This window comes from Mustelus asterias, chromosome 30 (assembly GCF_964213995.1).
Source record: "Mustelus asterias chromosome 30, sMusAst1.hap1.1, whole genome shotgun sequence".
Taxonomy (NCBI): Eukaryota; Metazoa; Chordata; class Chondrichthyes; order Carcharhiniformes; family Triakidae; genus Mustelus; species Mustelus asterias.
In genome coordinates this window covers 8,985,892-9,004,868 of record NC_135830.1, presented here as the reverse complement: position 1 = coordinate 9,004,868, position 18,977 = coordinate 8,985,892, and the positions used below count along the sequence as shown (strand labels likewise).

General features: G+C 45.0%; 2 protein-coding genes across 2 annotated transcripts in view; one reads left to right on the top strand and one right to left on the bottom strand.

The window, feature by feature from the left end:
* LOC144480999 (uncharacterized) overlaps window positions 1–18,977 on the top strand; it is a 262,003-nt gene that overhangs the window by 37,856 nt on the left and 205,170 nt on the right. The window lies entirely within an intron of this gene.
* The window catches only part of LOC144481061 (uncharacterized), a 54,664-nt gene that overhangs the window by 12,368 nt on the left and 23,319 nt on the right, over window positions 1–18,977 (bottom strand). The window contains exons 4-5 of the mRNA XM_078200712.1: window positions 8,694–8,861; window positions 8,071–8,105 (exon numbers count right to left, since the gene is read on the bottom strand). Of these exons, the coding sequence (XP_078056838.1) occupies window positions 8,071–8,105; window positions 8,694–8,861 (203 nt within the window). The remainder of the gene's footprint in view (window positions 1–8,070; window positions 8,106–8,693; window positions 8,862–18,977) is intronic.

The following is an 18,977-nucleotide window of genomic DNA, read 5'->3' as shown; positions in this document are numbered from 1 at the left end:
GTTTAGAATTCATTTTTAAAAAATTGTTGATCATCATCAGAGATCCTAACAGTTCATTTAAAGCCACACGTTTCGACGTCCCATTTGAGCCTGGGACACCTTTCTGTCTCTGTTGCTCGTGTCAATGACAGCCAGGCGACGGAGCTGAGGGCTGAGTTTAGCTGAGAATAACGAGGCCTGCGCCCCAGTTGGGAAACTGCCATGGAAGTCGCACTAATAGAGGGACAAGGAGGTACTGGAGGACTGAGTGGGAAATGGGCCTCCAACCAATTGTTATATCTGTCACTCAGAGCTAAAGAGAAACCTGTCTCTTTAAATACAGATACAGGGAAGAGGCTGCAATGAAATCTGTCCCTTTTACCCTGCACAAGCAGCAGGCTGAGATTGAGAGGCTGCAGGAGTCCATTCAGCCCATTGTGCCCCTGCTATCTCTTTGAAAGGACTCTCTGGTTCATCCTACCACTCTGATCTGTCCCCACAGCCCTGCAAATTCTTCCCTTTCAAGTCTTTACCCTTTGGAAAGATTCTATTGAATCTGCTTTCAGGCAGATCAGAACAACTCGCTGCGTCAAAAAATAAAATAAAATCTCATCTCCCCCTCTGGCTCCTTTGCCAATTACCTTCGAGGGACTCACTTTCTGTTAAAGAGCCTGCCAACCCCTCTCACCCACTTTCCCTAAAGTGCATCAATCTCATCAGGAAAAGTCCAGCAAAATCAAATATTTTTACTGATAAAAGTTTATTCATGAAACAGAACATGGTTAAAACAAACAGAAAATGACTTGAGGATCAAAGGCAACCAGAGTCAAAGGATGTTCACAATGTTCTGGACACAAATGGTTTCTCTTTAATTCATCTGTAGCCTGTTCCCTGCCCTCTTTGTGGTAAAGGCAGAATTCTCTGGATAGTAAATTTAAAAAGAAGTTTACTGAATGAAAAAGTTTTACTCAACAACTTTAAGATATTGACTTTTACAACTTCATGCGGGTGATCAATCCGTAGAAGCATAACCCTCTCTGGCTCCTTCTTTCACAGGAATTATTGTGGAATTCAGTCTCGGGAGTCTGGCTCCTTCTCTGACAGTAATTTCCTTGGAACTCAGCCTCGGGAGTTTTCAGTATTTGGCTCCCAAGGAAGACCTTTAGAACCTCTACTTTTATCCACAAAGTGACGATTACCTCACGTCAGATTTGGGCCTGTTGTATCATGACAATTGGTCAATTTGACCACTAGATTAATTTAACTGGATCCTCAATTACTGACACCATCACCTCTTATTATCTTAGACAGGAATTCAATAGAACTGGTTCATACTATCCCTTTATCTGATTCTGTACAATCCCCTTATTCTCACAGTTTCAAATGTTGAGGCTAATCAGAGCTTGAAGGTCTCTCTCGCCAGTACATTTATCCTCATTGCACATTCTTTACATACACAGCAATTAAACTCTTACAGCAAATAAAACTCAATCTTTTACTATAACGACTGATTCATTGATTAACTATAACTCAATTAAGGCTCATTAATTTCTCATCTGTTAATGACTGGTAGCTAATAAATAGCTACCAGATGGGGCAGATGTTTGAGGGCAAATCAACATCTGGCGTGTGGGAGGCTTTCAAGTGTAAGTTGATAGGGATTCAGGACCGGCACATTCCTGTAAGGGTGAAGGATAAGTATGGCAAGTTTTGGGAACCTTGGATAATGAGAGATATTGTGAGCCTCGTCAAAGAGAAAAACGAAACATTTGTCAAAGCTAGGAGGCTGGGAACACACGAAGCAAGTGTGGAATACAAGGAAGGTAGAAAGAAACTTAAGCAAGGAGAATGGAGGGCCAAAAGGGGTCACGAAAAAGCATTGGCCAGCAGGATTAAGGAAAATCCCAAGGCTTTTTATACATATATAAAGAGCAAGAGGGTAGCCAGGGAGAGGGTTGGCCCACTCCAGGACAAGGGAGGGAATCTATGCGCGGAGCCAGAGGAAATGGGGAGATATTAAATGAGTACTTTGCGTCAGTATTCACCAAAGAGGACTTGGTGGTGGATGAGTCTGGGAAAGGATGTGTAGATAGTTTGAGTCATGTTGAGATCAAAAAGGAGGTGGTATTGGGGTTCTTGAGAAACATTAAGGTAGACAAGTCCCCAGGCCCTGATGGGATATACCCCAGAATACTGAGAGAGGCAAGGGAGGAAATTGCTGGGGTCTTGAGAGAGATCTTTGTATCCTCACTGGCTACAGGGGAGGAACACACGAAGCAAGTGTGGAATACAAGGAAAGTAGAAAGAAACTTAAGCAAGGAGTAAGGAGGGCTAAGAGTGGTCACGAAAAATCATTGGCCAGCAGGATTAAGGAAAATCCCAAGGCTTTTTATACATATATATAAAGAACAAGAGGGTAGCCAGGGAGAGGGTCGGCCCACTCAAGGATAGGGGAGGGAATCTATGTGTGGAGCCAGAGGAACCTGGTGTTGTTAAACTTCTTACTGTGTTTACCCCAGTCTAACGCCAGCATCTCCACATCATACAGGGGAGGTCCCAGAGGATTGGAGAATAGCCAATGTTGTTCCTTTGTTTAAGAAGGGTAGCAAGAATAATCCAGGTAATTACAGGCCGGTGAGCCTTACATCAGTGATAGGGAAATTATTGGAGAGAACTCTTCGAGACAGGATTTATTCCCACTTGGAAATAAGTGGATGTATTAGTGAGAAGCAACATGGTTTTGTGAAGGGGAGGTCGTGTCTCACGGACTTGGTCGAGTTTTTCGAGGAAGTGACGAAGATGATTGATAAGGGTAGAGCAGTGGATGTTGTCCACATGGACTTAGACAAGGTCCCTCATGGTAGACTGGTGCAGAAGGAGAAGTCGCATGGGATCAGAGGTGAGTTGGCAAGGTGGATACAGAACTGGCTCGGTCAAAGAAGACAGAGGGTAGCAGTGGAAGGGTGCGTTTCTGAATGGAGGGCTGTGACAAGTGGCGTTCCTCAGGGATCAGTGCTGGGACCTTGTTGTTTGTTATATATATATATAAATGATTTGGAGGAAAATGTAACTGGTTTGATTAGGAAGTTTGCGGACGACACAAAGGTTGGTGGATTTGCGGATAGTGATGAGGACCATCAGAGGATACAGCAGGATATAGATTGGTTGGAGTCTTGGGCGGAGTGATGGCAGATGGAGTTTAATCTGGACAAATGTGAGGTAATGCATTTTGGAAGGTCTAATACAGATAGGAAATATATAGTAAATGGCAAAACCCTTAGGAGTATTGGTCGGCAAAGGGATCTGGGTGTACAGGTACACAGGTCACTGAAAGTGGCAATGCAGGTGGAGAAGGTAGTCAAGAAGACATACGGCATGCTTTCCTTCATTGGCTGGGGCGTTGAGTTTAAAAATTGGCAAGTCATGTTGCAGCTTTAGAGAAGCTTAGTTAGGCCACACTTGGAATATAGTGTTCAATTCTGGTCGCCACACTACCAGAAGGATGTGGAGGCTTTGGAATATTTACCCGGATGTTGCCTGGTATGGAGGGCATTAGCTATGCGGAGAGGTTGGAGAAACTTGGTTTGTTCTCACTGGAATGAGGGAGGTTGAGGGGGCGACCTGATAGAAGTCTACAAGATTATGAGAGGCATGGACAGAGTGGATAGTCAGAAGCTGTTTCCCAGGGTGGAAGCGTCAATTACTAGGGGACACAGGTTTAAGGTGTGAGGGGCAAGGTTCAAAGGAGATGTACGAGGCAGATTTTTTACACAGAGAGCAGTGGGTTCCTGGAACTCGTTGCCTGGGGGGTAGTGGAAGCGGATACGGTAGTGACTTTTAAGGGACATCTTGACAAATACATGAATAGGATGGGAATAGAGGGAAATGGTCCCCGGAAGGGTAGGGGGTTTTAATTTAGTCCGGCAGCAGGCTTGGAGGGCTAAAGGGCCTGTCCCTGTGCTGTAACTTTCTTTGTTCTAAATACAGTAATATTTAATGAACACATTTGGTTCATACAATGTGGTTGACTCTCAACTGCCCTCTGAACAAGGGCATCTAGGGATGGGCAATAAATGTTGGCCAGCCAGCGACGCCCATGTCCCACAACTGAATAAGGTTAATACAAGATATCCTGGTTCGAAAAGACACTTGCTGCAAGCCAATAGCTTTCCTTCTTACTTGAACTGAGCAATCAACCTTATTCTTGAGCCAGATTTGACAGAATATATTGTCCTCCAACTGATCAAATTCATAGAAGAAATTCTTAGTTCAGACAATTCCTGCCAGCTATGCAGCTTCCACAAGCATGTAGGTGAATCCAACATTAATTTTTAAAATAAAGCTCCAGTCACATGTTAGAATTTAACATGGTTGAAGTTCTCGGGTTGAAGTTCTGAACTGGAAAAAGGCCAAATTTGATGAAATGAGAAGGGATCTGGGAAGTGTGGATTGGCACAGGCTGTTCTCTGGTAAGGATGTAAATGGAAAGTGGGAGGCCTTCAAAGGAGAAATTTTGAGAGTGCAGAGTTTGTATGTTCCTGTCAGGATTAAAGGCAAAGTAAATAGGAATAAGGAACCTTGGTTCTCGAGGGAGATTGTAACACTGATTAAGAGGAAGAGAGAGTTGTATGAAATGTACAGGCAGCAAGGAACACATCAGATGCTCGAGGAGTATAAAAAGTGCAAGAAGCTACTTAAGAGGGAAATCAGGAGGGCTAAAAGAAGACATGAGGTTGCTTTGGCAGACAGAGTGAAGGAAAATCCAAAGAGCTTCTATAGGTATGTTAGGAGCAAAAGGATAGTGAGGGATAAAATTGGTCCTCTTGAAGACCAGAGTGGTACACTGTGTATGGAACCAAAAGAGATGGTGGAGATACTAAATGGTTTTTTTGCATCTGTATTTACTGAGGAAACGGGCATGGAGTCTATGGAAATAGGGCAAACTGGTAGGGAGGCCATGGAACTTTTACAGATTAAAGGGGAGGAGGTGCTCGCTGTCTTGAGGCAAATCAGAGTGGATAAATCCCCAGGACCGGACAGGGTATTCCCACGGACCTTGAGGGAAGCTAGTGTTGAACTTGCAGGGGCCCTGGCAGACATATTTAAAATGTCAGTATTCACGGGGGAGGTGCCGGATGATTGGAGAGTGGCTCATGTTGTTCCGTTGTTTAAAAAAGGTTCCAAAAGAAATCCGGGAAATTATCGGCCAGTAAGTTTGACGTCGGTGGTGGGCAAGTTATTGGAAGGTGTGATAAGGGATAGGATCTACAAATATTTGGATAGACAGGGACTTATTAGGGAGAGTCAACATGGCTTTGTGCGTGGTAGGTCATGTTTGACCAATCTATTAGAGTTTTTCGAGGAGGTTACTAGGAAAGTGGATGAAGGGAAGGCGGTGGATGTTGTCTACCTGGATTTCAGCAAGGCCTTTGACAAGGTCCCTCATGGGAGGTTAGTTAGGAAGGTTGTCTCTGGGTATACATGGGGAGGTAGTAAATTGGATAAGACACTGGCTCAATGGAAGAAGCCAGAGAGTGGTTGTGGAGGATTGCTTCTCTGAGTGGAGGCCTCTGACTAGTGGTGTGCCGCAGGGATCGGTGTTGGGTCCATTGTTGTTTGTCATCTATATCAATGATCTGGATGATAATGTGGTCAATTGGATCAGCAAGTTTGCTGATGATACAAAGATTGGAGGTGTAGTGGGCAGTGAGGAAGGTTTTCAAAGCTTGCAGAGGGATTTGGACCAACTAGAAAAATGGGCTGAAAAATGGCAAATGGAATTTAACGCAGACAAGTGTGAGATATTGCACTTTGGAAGGACAAACCAAAGAAGAACGTACAGGGTAAATGGTAGGACTCTGAAGAGTGCAGTTGAACAGAGGGATCTGGGAATACAGGTACAGAGTTCCCTAAAAGTGACGTCACAGGTGGATAGGGTCGTAAAGAGTGCCTTTGGTACATTGGCCTTTATGAATTGGAGTATCGAGTATAAAAGTTGGAGTGTTATGGTAAGGTTATATAAGGCATTGGTGAGGCCGAATTTGGAGTATTGTGTACAGTTTTGGTCACCTAGTCACAGGAAGGATGTAAATAAGATTGAAAGAGTGCAGAAAAGGTTCACAAGGATGTTGCCGGGACTTGAGAAGCTGAGTTACAGAGAGAGATTGAATAGGTTGGGACTTTATTCCCTGGAGCGTAGAAGATTGAGGGGAGATTTGATAGAGGTGTTTAAGATTTTGATGGGTATAGATAGAGTGAATGCAAGCAGGCTTTTTCCGCTGAGGCTCGGGGAGAAAAAAACCAGAGGGCATGGGTTAAGGGTGAAAGGAGAAAAGTTTAAAGGGAATATTAGGGGGGGCTTCTTCACGCAGAGAGTGGTGGGAGTGTGGAATGAGCTGCCGGATAAAGTGGTAAATGCGGGGTCACTTTTAACATTTAAGAAAAACTTGGACGGGTTCATGGATGAGAGGGGTGTGGAGGGATATGGTCCAAGTGCAGGTCAGTGGGGCTAGGCACAAAATGGTTTGGCACAGACAAGAAGGGCCAAAAGGCCTGTTTCTGAGCTGTAATTTTCTATGGTTCTATGGCCTCCCTGACCTTGTTGCTGAGAATGTTTGAAGAGGCAGCAGGGGCACAATGGGTCACACCGCCACCTTTTGTGCTCTCTGCTCCTCGTTTGCATTTGAAGTGGTAAATATCTGGAACTCACTTCCTACGAGCGGCTGAAGCAGAGATAATGGAATGTTTCCAAAAGGAAATTGGATGGGAACTTCAGGGAAATAAATCCGCAGGGACACGGAGAGAGAACAGGGCAACAGTTTGATCTACAGAGAGCCAGCATGGACTCAATGGGCTGAATGGCCCCATTCCCAATCCTAATGCCTGTCTGATCTAAAGAGAGAAATTTCAGCTGTTCAAGTCTCTCGAACTCACTGAAGTCCCTCATCCCTGGAGTCATTCTCGTAAATCTCCTCTGCACCCTCTCTAAGGACTTCACATCTTTCCTAAAGTGTGGGGCCCATATACAGGGTTCAATTCTCGAGGAATAGAATTGAACAGGTTCTGTTCAACTTGTTTAGAATCAGGGTTCGGCTACACTGGGAGCACTGTCAACATTTGTGATCTCCATTTAGAAAAAGGAAATAGAGGCACTGGAGAAGCGGCAACAAAGATTCACAAGAATAATCCCAGAACTGAGAGCATTTCACCTTCAGGAAAGGCTGGCACTGCTTTTCTCTGGAAAACAGAAGACTGAAGGGTGACCTGATGGAAGAATTTAAGGTTATGAAGGGGTTCAATAATCCAACAGGGATTTCAGTGAGAAACCTCTTTACCAGCGAGTGGTGAGAATGTGGGACTCACTATCACAGCGAGTGGTGAGACTGTAGAACTCACTACCACAGCGAGTGGTTGAGGTGAACAGCATGAATACATTGAAGGGGAAGCTGGATACATACATGAGGGAGAGAGGAATAGAAGGATATGCTGAGGGGGGAGATGAAGAGGGGTGGGTGGAGGCTCATGTGGAGCATAAATACTGACACAGACCAATTGGGCCGACTGGCCTGGCCCTGTGCTGTAGACTCAATGGAACAGAGACTAATGTACTTACTTTAGATCTACCTGTAGTGGTAGGAAAAACATTATTTACTGTCCAGGATAAAATAAGTGTTCTTCATCAGTTTGTGTGGATCATTTCAGTGGAAATGTGCTCTCCCAGGCTCAAAGAGCATCAGCCCATTGGAAGCAAAATTGTGAGACCAGCCAGTCCAGCAGAAAGAAACCCTCCGACCCTCCCACTTCACCAACTGTCAGAATGAACATGGTTCAGTCCTGGATGTGATTAACAGCAGCAATAACAGCAGAATCCAACCCCTGTCATCACTTGTGAACTCGCTGGTGTCTCAGCGGGAGGGAAGAACTGGTGAATTTCTTCCCACACACAGCAGCTGTGAATGCGCTGGTGGATCATCAGTTCCTGAGAGCTTTTGAAACCATTCCCACAGTCAGAGCATTTAAAGGGTCTCTCCTGGGTGTGAGGGACATTGTGCCTCAGCAGCTGGGGTATCGAGTGAATCCTTTCGCACACACAGAGCAGGTGAATGGTCTCTCCCAGTGTGAACTCGCTGGTGTCTCCTCAGTGTGCATGTCCTTCCAAACCTCTTTGTGCAGTGAGAGCAGCTGAACGGTCTCTCCCCAGTGTGAATGCGCTGGTGGTCTATCAGATGCTCAGAAATTTTGAAGCCACTCCCACAGTCAGAGCATTTAAAGGGTCTTTCCTGGGAGTGAGTGACTTTGTGTCTCTGCAGGCTGGATAACCGAGTGAATCTGTTCCCACACTCGGAGCAGGTGAACGGTCTCTCCCCGCTGTGAACTTGCTGGTGAGTCAGCAGGGTGGATGACTGAGTGAATCCCTTCCCACACTCGGTGCAGGTAAATGGTCTCTCCTCGGTGTGAAGACGCTGGTGTGTCAGCAGGGTGAATGACTGACTGAATCCCTTCCCACACACAGAGCAGATGAATGGTCTCTCCCTGGTGTGAACTCGCTGGTGTCTCTGCAGTGTGGATGACCTCTTAAACCTCTTTGTGCAGAGAGAGCAGCTGAACGGTCTGTCCTCAGTGTGAATGCGCTAGTGGGACACCAGTTCCCCAGAAATTTTGAATTCACTCCCACAGTCCGAGCATTTAAAGGGCCTCTCACTGGTGTGAGTGACTTTATGACTCAGCAGGTTGGGTAAATTAGTGAATCCCTTCCCACACACAGAGCAGGTGAATGGCCTCTCTCCGGTGTGAACTCGCTGGTGTGTCAGCAGGGCAGATAACTGCGTGAATCCCTTCCCACAGTCAGAGCAAGTGAATGGTCTCTCCCCGGAGTGAACTCGCTGGTGGTTCCACAGGTTTGATGATGATCTAAATCTCATTGTGCTGAGAGAGCAGCTGAATGCGCTGGTGGGACATCAGATCCCGAGAACTTTTGAAGCAACTCTCACAGTCAGAGCATTTAAAGGGTCTCTCATTGGTGTGAGTGACTTTGTGCGTCAGCAGGGCGGATGACCGAAAGAATCCCTTCCCACACATGGAGCAGCTGAACGGTCTCTCCCCGGTGTGAACTCGCTGGTGTCTCCGCAGTGTGGATGACCATTTAAATTTCATTGTGCAGTGAGAGCAGCTGAATGGTCTCTCCTCACTGTGAATGCGCTGGTGGGACACCAGTTCTCCAGAGCTTTTGAATCCGCTCCCACAGTCAGAGCATTTAAAGGGTCTCTCATTGGTGTGAGTGAGATTGTGACTCTGCAGGTGGGAGAACTTAATGTATCCTTTCCCACACACTGAGCAAGTGAAGGGTCTCTCCCGAGTGTGACTGCGTTGATGGATTTCCAAATCACAGGGCAACATGAATCCTTGTCCACAATCGTCACATTTCCACAGTTTCTCCATGATGCGGGTGTCCTTGTGACTCTCCGGGTTTGATGATCAGTTGAATCCTTGTCCACACAGAACACGTGTACGATCTCTCTTCACTGTAAACGGTGCAATGTTGTTTCAGCCTGTGTAACTGGTTAAAGCTCTTTCCACTATCAGTGGACTGGAACACTCTCACTCGGGTGTGTTCCAGTCACACTGATGTTTAAAATCTCCTGAAGCAAACAGATCAGACAAACATTGCTTTTCTAGATTCAAAGGTCGATGATATTCAGGTCCCAATAAATCGAATGACTCTGTCAAATCTTCATGTGATGTTTAGTTTGAAATTTCTGTCTATAAATCCTCATCTCCTGATATCTATGAAAGGAATTTACAACAGACATCACTGTCAGTACAGGATAGAAATTCAGAACAGACAATTCTAGTTTCTATGGAACATTCTTTCCTCTCTCATTCCCCAAAAGCTGTCAATCTCCATCCCACACACTCTCCCTCAATTCTCACTCTGCTCTCCTGAGTATACAACCTCCCAAGTCTATGGCTGATTAACGGATCCATGCTGACTACTTCCTGCACTGGACACAGAGATCTGAAAATCTACGTGTAACGACTGGCCGACACGCGAGAAATTAAAATCTGTGCCATATGTGGGACTGGATAACTGGATTGGGAGAAGGAGAAGGGTATGGGGAAGAATTTTATTTCGGTGCAGAAAGGTCATTACCTGGAAGCCGCTGCCTCAGGGGGTTGTGGAAGTGCAAATGATCCATGATTAATTTTCAAGCTGACAGCCACGTTAAAGTTTTACATTTGGCCATAAATGTGCAGACTGATGATGTGTGTAATACACTGTATTACCTGGTTACAGATACATGAAGAATGTGAGGAGGATTTTTATTTCGGCAGCGAGTGGTGACCTGGAAGTTAAAAATTCAACAAGTCCCCAATTTCCCCCAGAATGAGAAAAGAAACGCAAAAGGGGCGAAAAGAAAGTGTTTTACTCACAGATGTCGGAGAGACGGGAGGAAGTTTGAGTCTGTCTGAAGCTCAATCTTCATTCAGAGAGTGAGCAGCAGCAGCTTTGCTGGGCAGGAATGAGCAGCTGAACAAGCTCATTGTCCACTTCCGCATTCAGACAATGGGGAGCTCTGATTGGCTGGAGGACCAGAGTACGTCCGGTCCTCCATAGTTTCCATTGGTCAACACCTCAATGAATGGGGGGGGGGGGGAGCGGGCTCTCCACTGCACATGCGCAGCCCCAGGCCATGGGGAAGTGGACAGATTCCAACTTCTTCCTGTCGGCACCACCTGTGAGAGTGTGGGACAGTGGCTCAATGGATAACACGTCTGATTACGAATTAGAAGATGCCAGGTTCAACTCCTGGCTGGCATGATGTCAATTTGAAAAATAGTTCATGAACTCCTTTACCTAAAAGAGGCCAACATCTGTGAGTAAAACACTTTCTTTTCTCCCCCTTTCCATTTCTTCTCTTATTCTGGAGTTGAAGTTTTAACTTCCAGGTCACCACTCGCTGCCGAAATAAAAGTCCTCACATTCTTCATGTCTCTCTAACCAGGTAATACAGTGTATTCACACATTAGTCTACTCATTTATGTCCAAATGTAACACTTTCTGGGGAAATTGTTGTCTTGCAAGAACTGATGACAAGAAATAGAAGCAGGAGTGGCCACCAGGCCCATCAAGCCTGCCCCTCCATTCAATCCAATCATGGCTGATCTATTCTGGCCTCAGCTTCTTTTCTGTGCCATTTCCCCATTGCCCTCCAATTGTCGATCTATCAAATATTTATCCACCTCACTTTAAATGCTTCTAATGATCCAGCCTCCACCACCCTTTGGGGCAGAGAATTCCAGAGATTCACCATCCTTTGCGAGAAAAATAATTCTGCGCAACTCAAGTTTAAATGACCGACCCTTTATCTTGTTTCCTTGTTTGTGACTCTCCCACTCGTGAAAATATCTCACCATCTACCCTGTCAAGCCCCCTGAGGATCTTATATGCTTCAATAAAGTCACCCCTTTGTCTTCAAAACTTCAAGGAACACAGACCTAGACAATTTATTCTCTCTTGATAGGACCACCCTCTAATCCCAGGAATAGCCTGATGAATCTCCTTTGGACTACCTCCAATGTTACTATATCCTTGTTTAGGTAAGGGGATCAAAAATGTACACAGTATTCCAGGTGAGGCCTCACCAACACCCTGTACAACTGCAACAAAACATCCCTGTTTTTAAACTCCAACCCCTTTGCAATAAAGCCCAAAATGCCATTTTCCTTCTTACCTATTGTGGGACCTGTCTGCGAGCCTTTTGTGATTCATGTGCAAGAACACCTAGATCCCTCTGTACTTCAACTGCAGCCTCTCTCCATGTAGATAATCTCCCTTTTGATTCCTCCTCCTGAAATACATGACCCTACACTTTCCCACGTTAAACTCCATTTGCCAGGTTTTCACCCAGTCACTCAATCTATCTATATCCCGTTGCAGAATCATAAGATCCTCATCAGAACATGTCTGTCCACCTATCTTCGAATCATTTGGAAACCTTACATTCTGTTCCTTCCTTCAGGTCATTAATTGAATAATGAACAATTGCAGGCGAAGAACTGATCCCTGCGGTACTCCACTAGTTACATCTTTCCACTCTGAAAATGACCCAAATATTTCAATTTTCTGTTTTCTATGTGACGGCCAGTTTTCAATCCATGCTTACACACTTCCTACAATTCCATGGGCTTTTACTTTATGCACTAGCCTCTTATGCGGTACCTTGTCAAATGCCTTTTGGAAATCATAGGATCCCGAGAGTGCAGAAGGATGCCATTTGGCTTATCGAGTCTGCACTGACTCTTGAACAGAGCATCTTTCCCAAACCCTAACCCCATAACTCCACATTTTTACCACACTAATCCCCCTAATCTACATCTATTAGGACACAAAGAGCCAATTTAGCATGGCCAGTCAACCTAACCCGCACATCTTTGGACTGTGGGAAGAAACTGGAGCACCCGGAGGAAATGCACACAGACATGGGGAGAACATGCAGACTCCACACAGACTGTTACACAAGGCCGGAATTGAACCCGGGTTCCTGGCGCTGTGCTGCTTTATCTAAATAAACTACATCTGCAGATTATGTTCAATCTATTCTTCCTCTTACATCCTCAAAGAATTCAAGCAAATTTATCAATCATGATGTATCTTTCATAAAACCATGTTGACGAGGTTTGATTATATTCAGCTTTCCTGAATGATTCGCTATTTCCTCTTTGACTCCAGCGTCTTGCCAATAATAGATGTTAAACAAACTGGCCTATAGTTCCCTGTCTTCTGCCTTTCTCCCTTTTTGAACTCGGGAGTCACATTGGCTGTTTTCCAATCTTCTGATACCCTCCTGGAATTTAGCGAGTTATGAAAAATTCCAACTAAAGTGTCCACTATCTCTTCAGCAACATCCATAGAAAGCCTCGCGTGCAGTTCATTGGGTCCTGGTGCTGTGTCCGCCCTTAGCCACTGAAGGGAAAGTGAGTGAATCCAGTCTGTACATTCCACACATTGTTAGTCCAGTCAGATAGACATATATCTGTCTGGCCGCCTGCATGGAGATTTCCAGCTCTCTGTGTCCAGGACAGGAAGCAGTGAGCATGGATCTGCCAATCAGCCTCAATCAGCACCTTCAGGAGAATTGGGAGGGTGAATATTAGATACAGCAGAGTGAGAATGGAGGGAGAGTGTGTGGGATGGAGATTTACAGCTCTAGGGGAATGAGAGAGGAAAGAATGTTCCATAGAAACTAGAATTCTGAAACACTTCTGAAAGACGTGCTGGTTCGATGCATTGATCCCAACAGGCGCCCGACTGCTGCAACTAGCGGAATTTCACAGTGACTTCATTGTAGTGTTAATGTAAGCCTTACTTGTGACTCATGAATAAACTTAAAAAAAGGAATGTCTGTTCTGAATTTCTATCCTGTACTGACAGTGATGACTTTTGTAATCTGCTTTTGCAGGATAACAGAAGGTGAGGATTTACAGACAGAAATCTCAAAACCAAACGTCACATCAAAATCTGACAGTCATTTGATTGATCAGGATCAGAATATCATCGGCCTTTGAATCTAGAAGGAGAAATATTTTTCTGTTCTGCTTCAGAATGTTTTTAACATAAATGTGACTGAAAAAGCACCAAGACACAGATACACCCGAGTGAGAGTGTTCCAGTGCACTGAGTGTGGAAAGAGCTTTAACCAGGTCCACAGCATGAAAATACATCGCAGCATTCACAGCGGGGAGAGACTGTACCCGTGTTCTGTGTGAGATTTAACTGATTGTTTAACCTAGAGAGTCACAAGGACACCCGCACCATGGAGAAACCGTGGAAATGTGGGGACTGTGGGAAAAGATTCAGTTTCCCATCTCAGCTGGAGATTCATCGATGCAGTCACACTGGGGAGAGGCCGTTCACCTGCTCTGTGTGTGGGAAGGGATTCACTCAGATAATTGATTTACAGAGACACCAGCGAATTCACACTGGGGAGAAATCGTTTACTTGCTCTGAGTGTGGGAAAGGATTCACTCAGTTATCCACCCTGCGGAGACACCAGCGAGTTCACACTGGGGAGAGACCATTCATCTGCTCTGTGTGTGGGAAGGGATTCACTCAATTATTTCATTTGCAGAACCACCAGCGAGTTCACACTGGGGAGAGACCATTCATCTGCTCTGTGTGTGGGAAAGGATTCAGTGTATCATCAAGCCTGTGGCGACACCAGCAAGTTCACACTGGGGAGAGGCCGTTCTCCTGCTCTGTGTGTGGGAAAGGATTCAGTGTGCCATCAGGCCTGCGGACACACCAGCGAGTTCACACTGGGGAGAGGCCGTTCACCTGCACGGTGTGTGGGAAGGGATTCACTCAGTCATCCCGACTGCAGAAACACCAGCGAGTTCACAAGTCAGAGTCATACCGTACAGAAGAGGCCTTTCAGCCCATCGAGTCTGCAGACAAAACTATACTAAATTTGCACTAATCCATTTTCCAGCACTTGGCCGATGGAGTTTGAACTGTCAAAACATTCAAGTGCTCATCCATGTGCTTTTTAAAGGTTGTGAGGTTTCCCGCCTCCACTACCCTCCCAGACAGTGAATTCCAGACTCCCACCACCCTCTGGGTGAAAACATTTTTCCTCAAATCCCCCAAAACCTCCTGCCCCTCACCTTAAAATGATGCCCCCTCGTTATTGACCCTTCAACTAAGGGGAACAGCTGCTTCCTATCCACCCTGTCCATACCCCTCACAATCTTATACACCTCAATCATATCCCCCCTCAGCCTTCTCTGCTCTCAAGAAGACAATCCAAGTCTATCTAATCTCTCTTTATAGCTCGACTGCTCCATCCCAGGCAACATCCTGGTGAATCTCCTCTGCACCCCCTCCAGTGCAATCACATCCTTCCTATGGTGAGGCGACCAGTACGAGTGCAAACTGGGGTCAAGCAGGGCTGCGTCATCGCACCAACATTCATCCCCACCTTTCCTGCAGCAACACTCCACCCCAGCGCCATGAAGCTCCCCGCTGGAGTCCAGCTGGCCTACTGGACCAGTGGGAAACTAACAATGTCCGACCCCTCCAGGCCAGAACCAAGACCAGCCCAACCTCAGTCATGGGGCTGCAGGACGCCGACCCTAGGGGTGGGGGGAGGTGATGGCTTGGTGGTATTATCGCTGGACTATTAATCCAGAAATCAGCTAATGTGCTGGGGACCTCGATTCGAATCTGGCCACGGCCGATGGTGGAATTTGAATTCAATAAAAAGAATCTGGAATTAAGAATCTACTGGTGACCATGAAACCATTGTCAATTGTTGGACAATCCCATCCAGTTCACTAATGTCCTTTCGGGAAGGAAATGTGCCATCCTTACCTGGTCTGGCCTACATGTGACTCCAGAGCCACTGCAATGTGGTTAACTCTCAAATATCCTCAGGCAACTAGGGATGAACAATAAATGCTGGCCAGTCAGCGACACCCATGCCCCGCAAATGAATAAAAAAAATACCTACTTGATTTAATTTATAATTGTCACATGTATTGGTATACAGTGAAAAGTATTGTTTCATGCGCGCTATACAGACAGAGCATAGCATACATAGGGAAGGAAATGAGAGAGTGCAGAATGTTACAGTCATAGCTAGGGTGTAGAGAAAGATCAACTTAATGCGAGGTAGGTCTGTTCAAAAATCTGATGGCCGCAGGGACGAAGCTGTTCTTGAGTCGGTTGGTACGTGACCTCAGACTTTTGCATCTTTTTCCCAAAGGAAGAAGATGGAAGAGATTATGTCCAGGATGTGAGAAGTCCTTCATAATGCTGGCTGCTTTTCCAAGGCAGTGGGAAGTGTCGACAGTGTCAATGGATAGGAGGCTGGTTTGCGTGATGGATTGGGCTTCATTCACAACCTGAGTGTGTCTGTGCGCACACTCAGAGGTTGATCTAGGGCATTTTCACAGTAACTTCATTGCAGCGTTAATGTAAGCCCACTTGTGACACCAATAAATAAGCTTAAGCTTATCTACAAACTATTGTTGACACATTCACTGAGACATATGAGAGAATGGGACTCAGATTAAACATCCGGGAAACAAAGGTTCTCTCCCATCCCACTCCTGCTCCCCCTCCCGACCATCAAGATCCACAGTGAGCCCCTGGATAACGTGGATCATTCCTCACACCTCGGGAGCCCCCTGTCAGCACGGGCAGGCATTGACAATGAAATCCAGCATCAACTCCAATGGGCCAGTGCAGGAACAGAGTTCAAAGCCCGAGACCTCAAATCCAGCACCAAGCTCATGGTCTACAGAGGAGCCGTGGTCCCTGCCCTCCTGTATCCATCAGAAACATGGACAATGTACAGCACACACCTCAAATCCCTGGAGAGATGTCACCAACGTTGCCTCCACAAAATCCTGCAAATCCACTGGCAGGATAGGCTTACCACCGTGAGTGTCCTCTCCCAGGCCAATATCCCCAGTATCGAGGCACTGGTCACACTCGACCAGCTGCGATGGGCGGGCCACATTGTACACAAGCCCCACACAAGACTCCTGAAACAAGTGCTGTACTCCGAGCTCCACAATGACAAACTGTTGGAGAAAATTCCTAATAGATTTGAGAAATTTTAAACCATGAGGCATTTCAGACACTAACAGAACTACCAGCATTGAGTTAAATGACTAAATCAGACTGAGAAGCTAACGAGGAACAGTCTACACACATGTGAACACAGTAAGAGATTTAAACAAGTAATTCTGATTTAAACATGAATTTTCTGATTTTAAAATGTATGTTAGCTGTATTTTTAAAAGCAATTGTAAACTTTAGCCAAAGGCAGGCTGCTGCAAGGCATGATGGTACAGGGACACTTACAGACAGGCTACATTCTTCGGAACAATGAAGCCACAGAATGCGCCAACCTTTTCAAGAAAGTTTTTAACAAAGTTTCTCAAGGCAGCTTCATGAATATGATTGATTCACACTGGCCAGACAAGACAGTGTCTTCTCAGACGTGAGAACGTGCATTTGTCTGGTTTGGCCAGTGACGGAATAAGAGCCGATTGGAACATTAACTTTGACCTTTGTAGCTAAGCTTCTGGGGTTGCTCAGCAACAAGGGGAAGCAGAGTCAGCAATAGGGGGAGGAAGTGTCCGGATTCTACGGACCAATGAAAGCCCATTAGGTCAGAGGGTAAAATGCAATTGGTTAAAGTATATGACGTGTAATTAATGATTGATTTGTATTGAAAATGATTGGTTTACACCTGATGAAAGGCAGGAGAATTGATATGAAGAATGTATTATTGATCTATCCTAATGATTGTCAGAGTTATTAGATCAGGATGCTTCTCTTCCAGAGCAGGATTAACACTGTCCAATAATTTCTCCCTTCAATCGTTGGTCAAACAAAAGATATGTCTTTAAACTGGGGCACTGGCTTTCATGAGTCTTTGTATTGTCTGAAGATTTTGGCAATACCTGGTCTCCAGCGGTAATGTACCCAGTGTGTTTTAGGGAATGAACTCAGAAGAATCATTCAACACTCAAGCCTGATTCAATTGACAAACAGTTTATTGAGTTATGCCAGTGGGGAGAAGTATGCCTATCTGGAGACAATACACATCTCTTTAACCTGTGCTTAATACTCCCTCCACTCACATTGTCTGTATCTTTAAGACCTGGTTGGCTGTAGAGATTCGCATTCTAATCAGTATTCTGTAACTTGATTTTGTGTCTGTGCCCTGTTTGAGAGCAGATATCCACTCCATCTGACGAAGGAGCAGCGCTCTGAAAGCTAATGGCATTGGCGACCAAATAAACCTGTTGGACTTTAACCTGGTGTTGTTAAAACTCTTACAGTGGGGAGAAGCCACAGGGGCTGACCATGTACAACTCCACCCCACAAGGAAAATCATCAATTCTTATCCAGTTACTCAGCCCATCCCAGCTGGACACAATCCAATCAGAATGGTTATAGATTACATACATTATATATAGGTCCAATCAATTAGTATCTGGGCATCATGGGGCTTTGTGATCATCTCATGAACAGATCGGTGCCCCCATCATGATGTTTTCCAGACCCCCTTATCTACCATCCCTGGGCTTTCTTTGTACATCGACTTTCTTAGTTTGAAAAGGGTGGATTAAAAGTTCTCAAATGGATATCAGTGCCCTTCCTTTGTTTTAATCGAACAACCACACGGTCTGGGAATCATTTCTATTTATAATCTCTCCTTTTAAACTCTTTCCTTCAGTATCCAATTTCCTTTTCATTGTGTTAATTGCATCAGGAATAAATCTTTGGACCTGACAGGAACTTTAACCCAAGATCAATCCAACACAAGATTGGTCAGAATCATTTCACATGTCCCAAATTTTAAATAACTATTACAAATTAAAACTCTCATTCTCACATGTGTGAATTTATCCGGATTAACATTCCCACATGTTCAGTAAAATGTCCTGGAAACATATCCCTGGCCAGTAAATATGGGTCCAAGTTCATAACTTTTGAAAAAAAAGCTTTATTAATGACACTTCCATTTTAAAGTCCATTTGATTTAAATCACAGACACAAAACCTCAAAGCTTGAAGTGTTCAACACACAAATATCATACAGACACAAGCAGAGGATCTTCGCATGTGCTTTACACCAACAATAACCAAAATAAATTCCTTAAGCGTTCTTGTGGTTCTGTTTTTAAACTTCCAGGAATGCCTTTAATTCAAGACTCACGGTAAGGTTAAACCCCAGAAAGATAAACCTTAACAAATGTAGCCCAAAACAATGATAAAACACATTTACAAACATCCACATAAAACAAGAGATGGGTGAGATCCTGAATGAGTATTTCTCATCAGTATTTACTGTTGAGAAAAGCATGGATGTTAGGGAACTCGGGGAAATAAACAGTGATGTCCTGAGGAGTGCACATATCACAGAGAAGGAGGTGCTGGAAATTTTAAAGTGCATCAAGATAGATAAATCCCTGGGATCT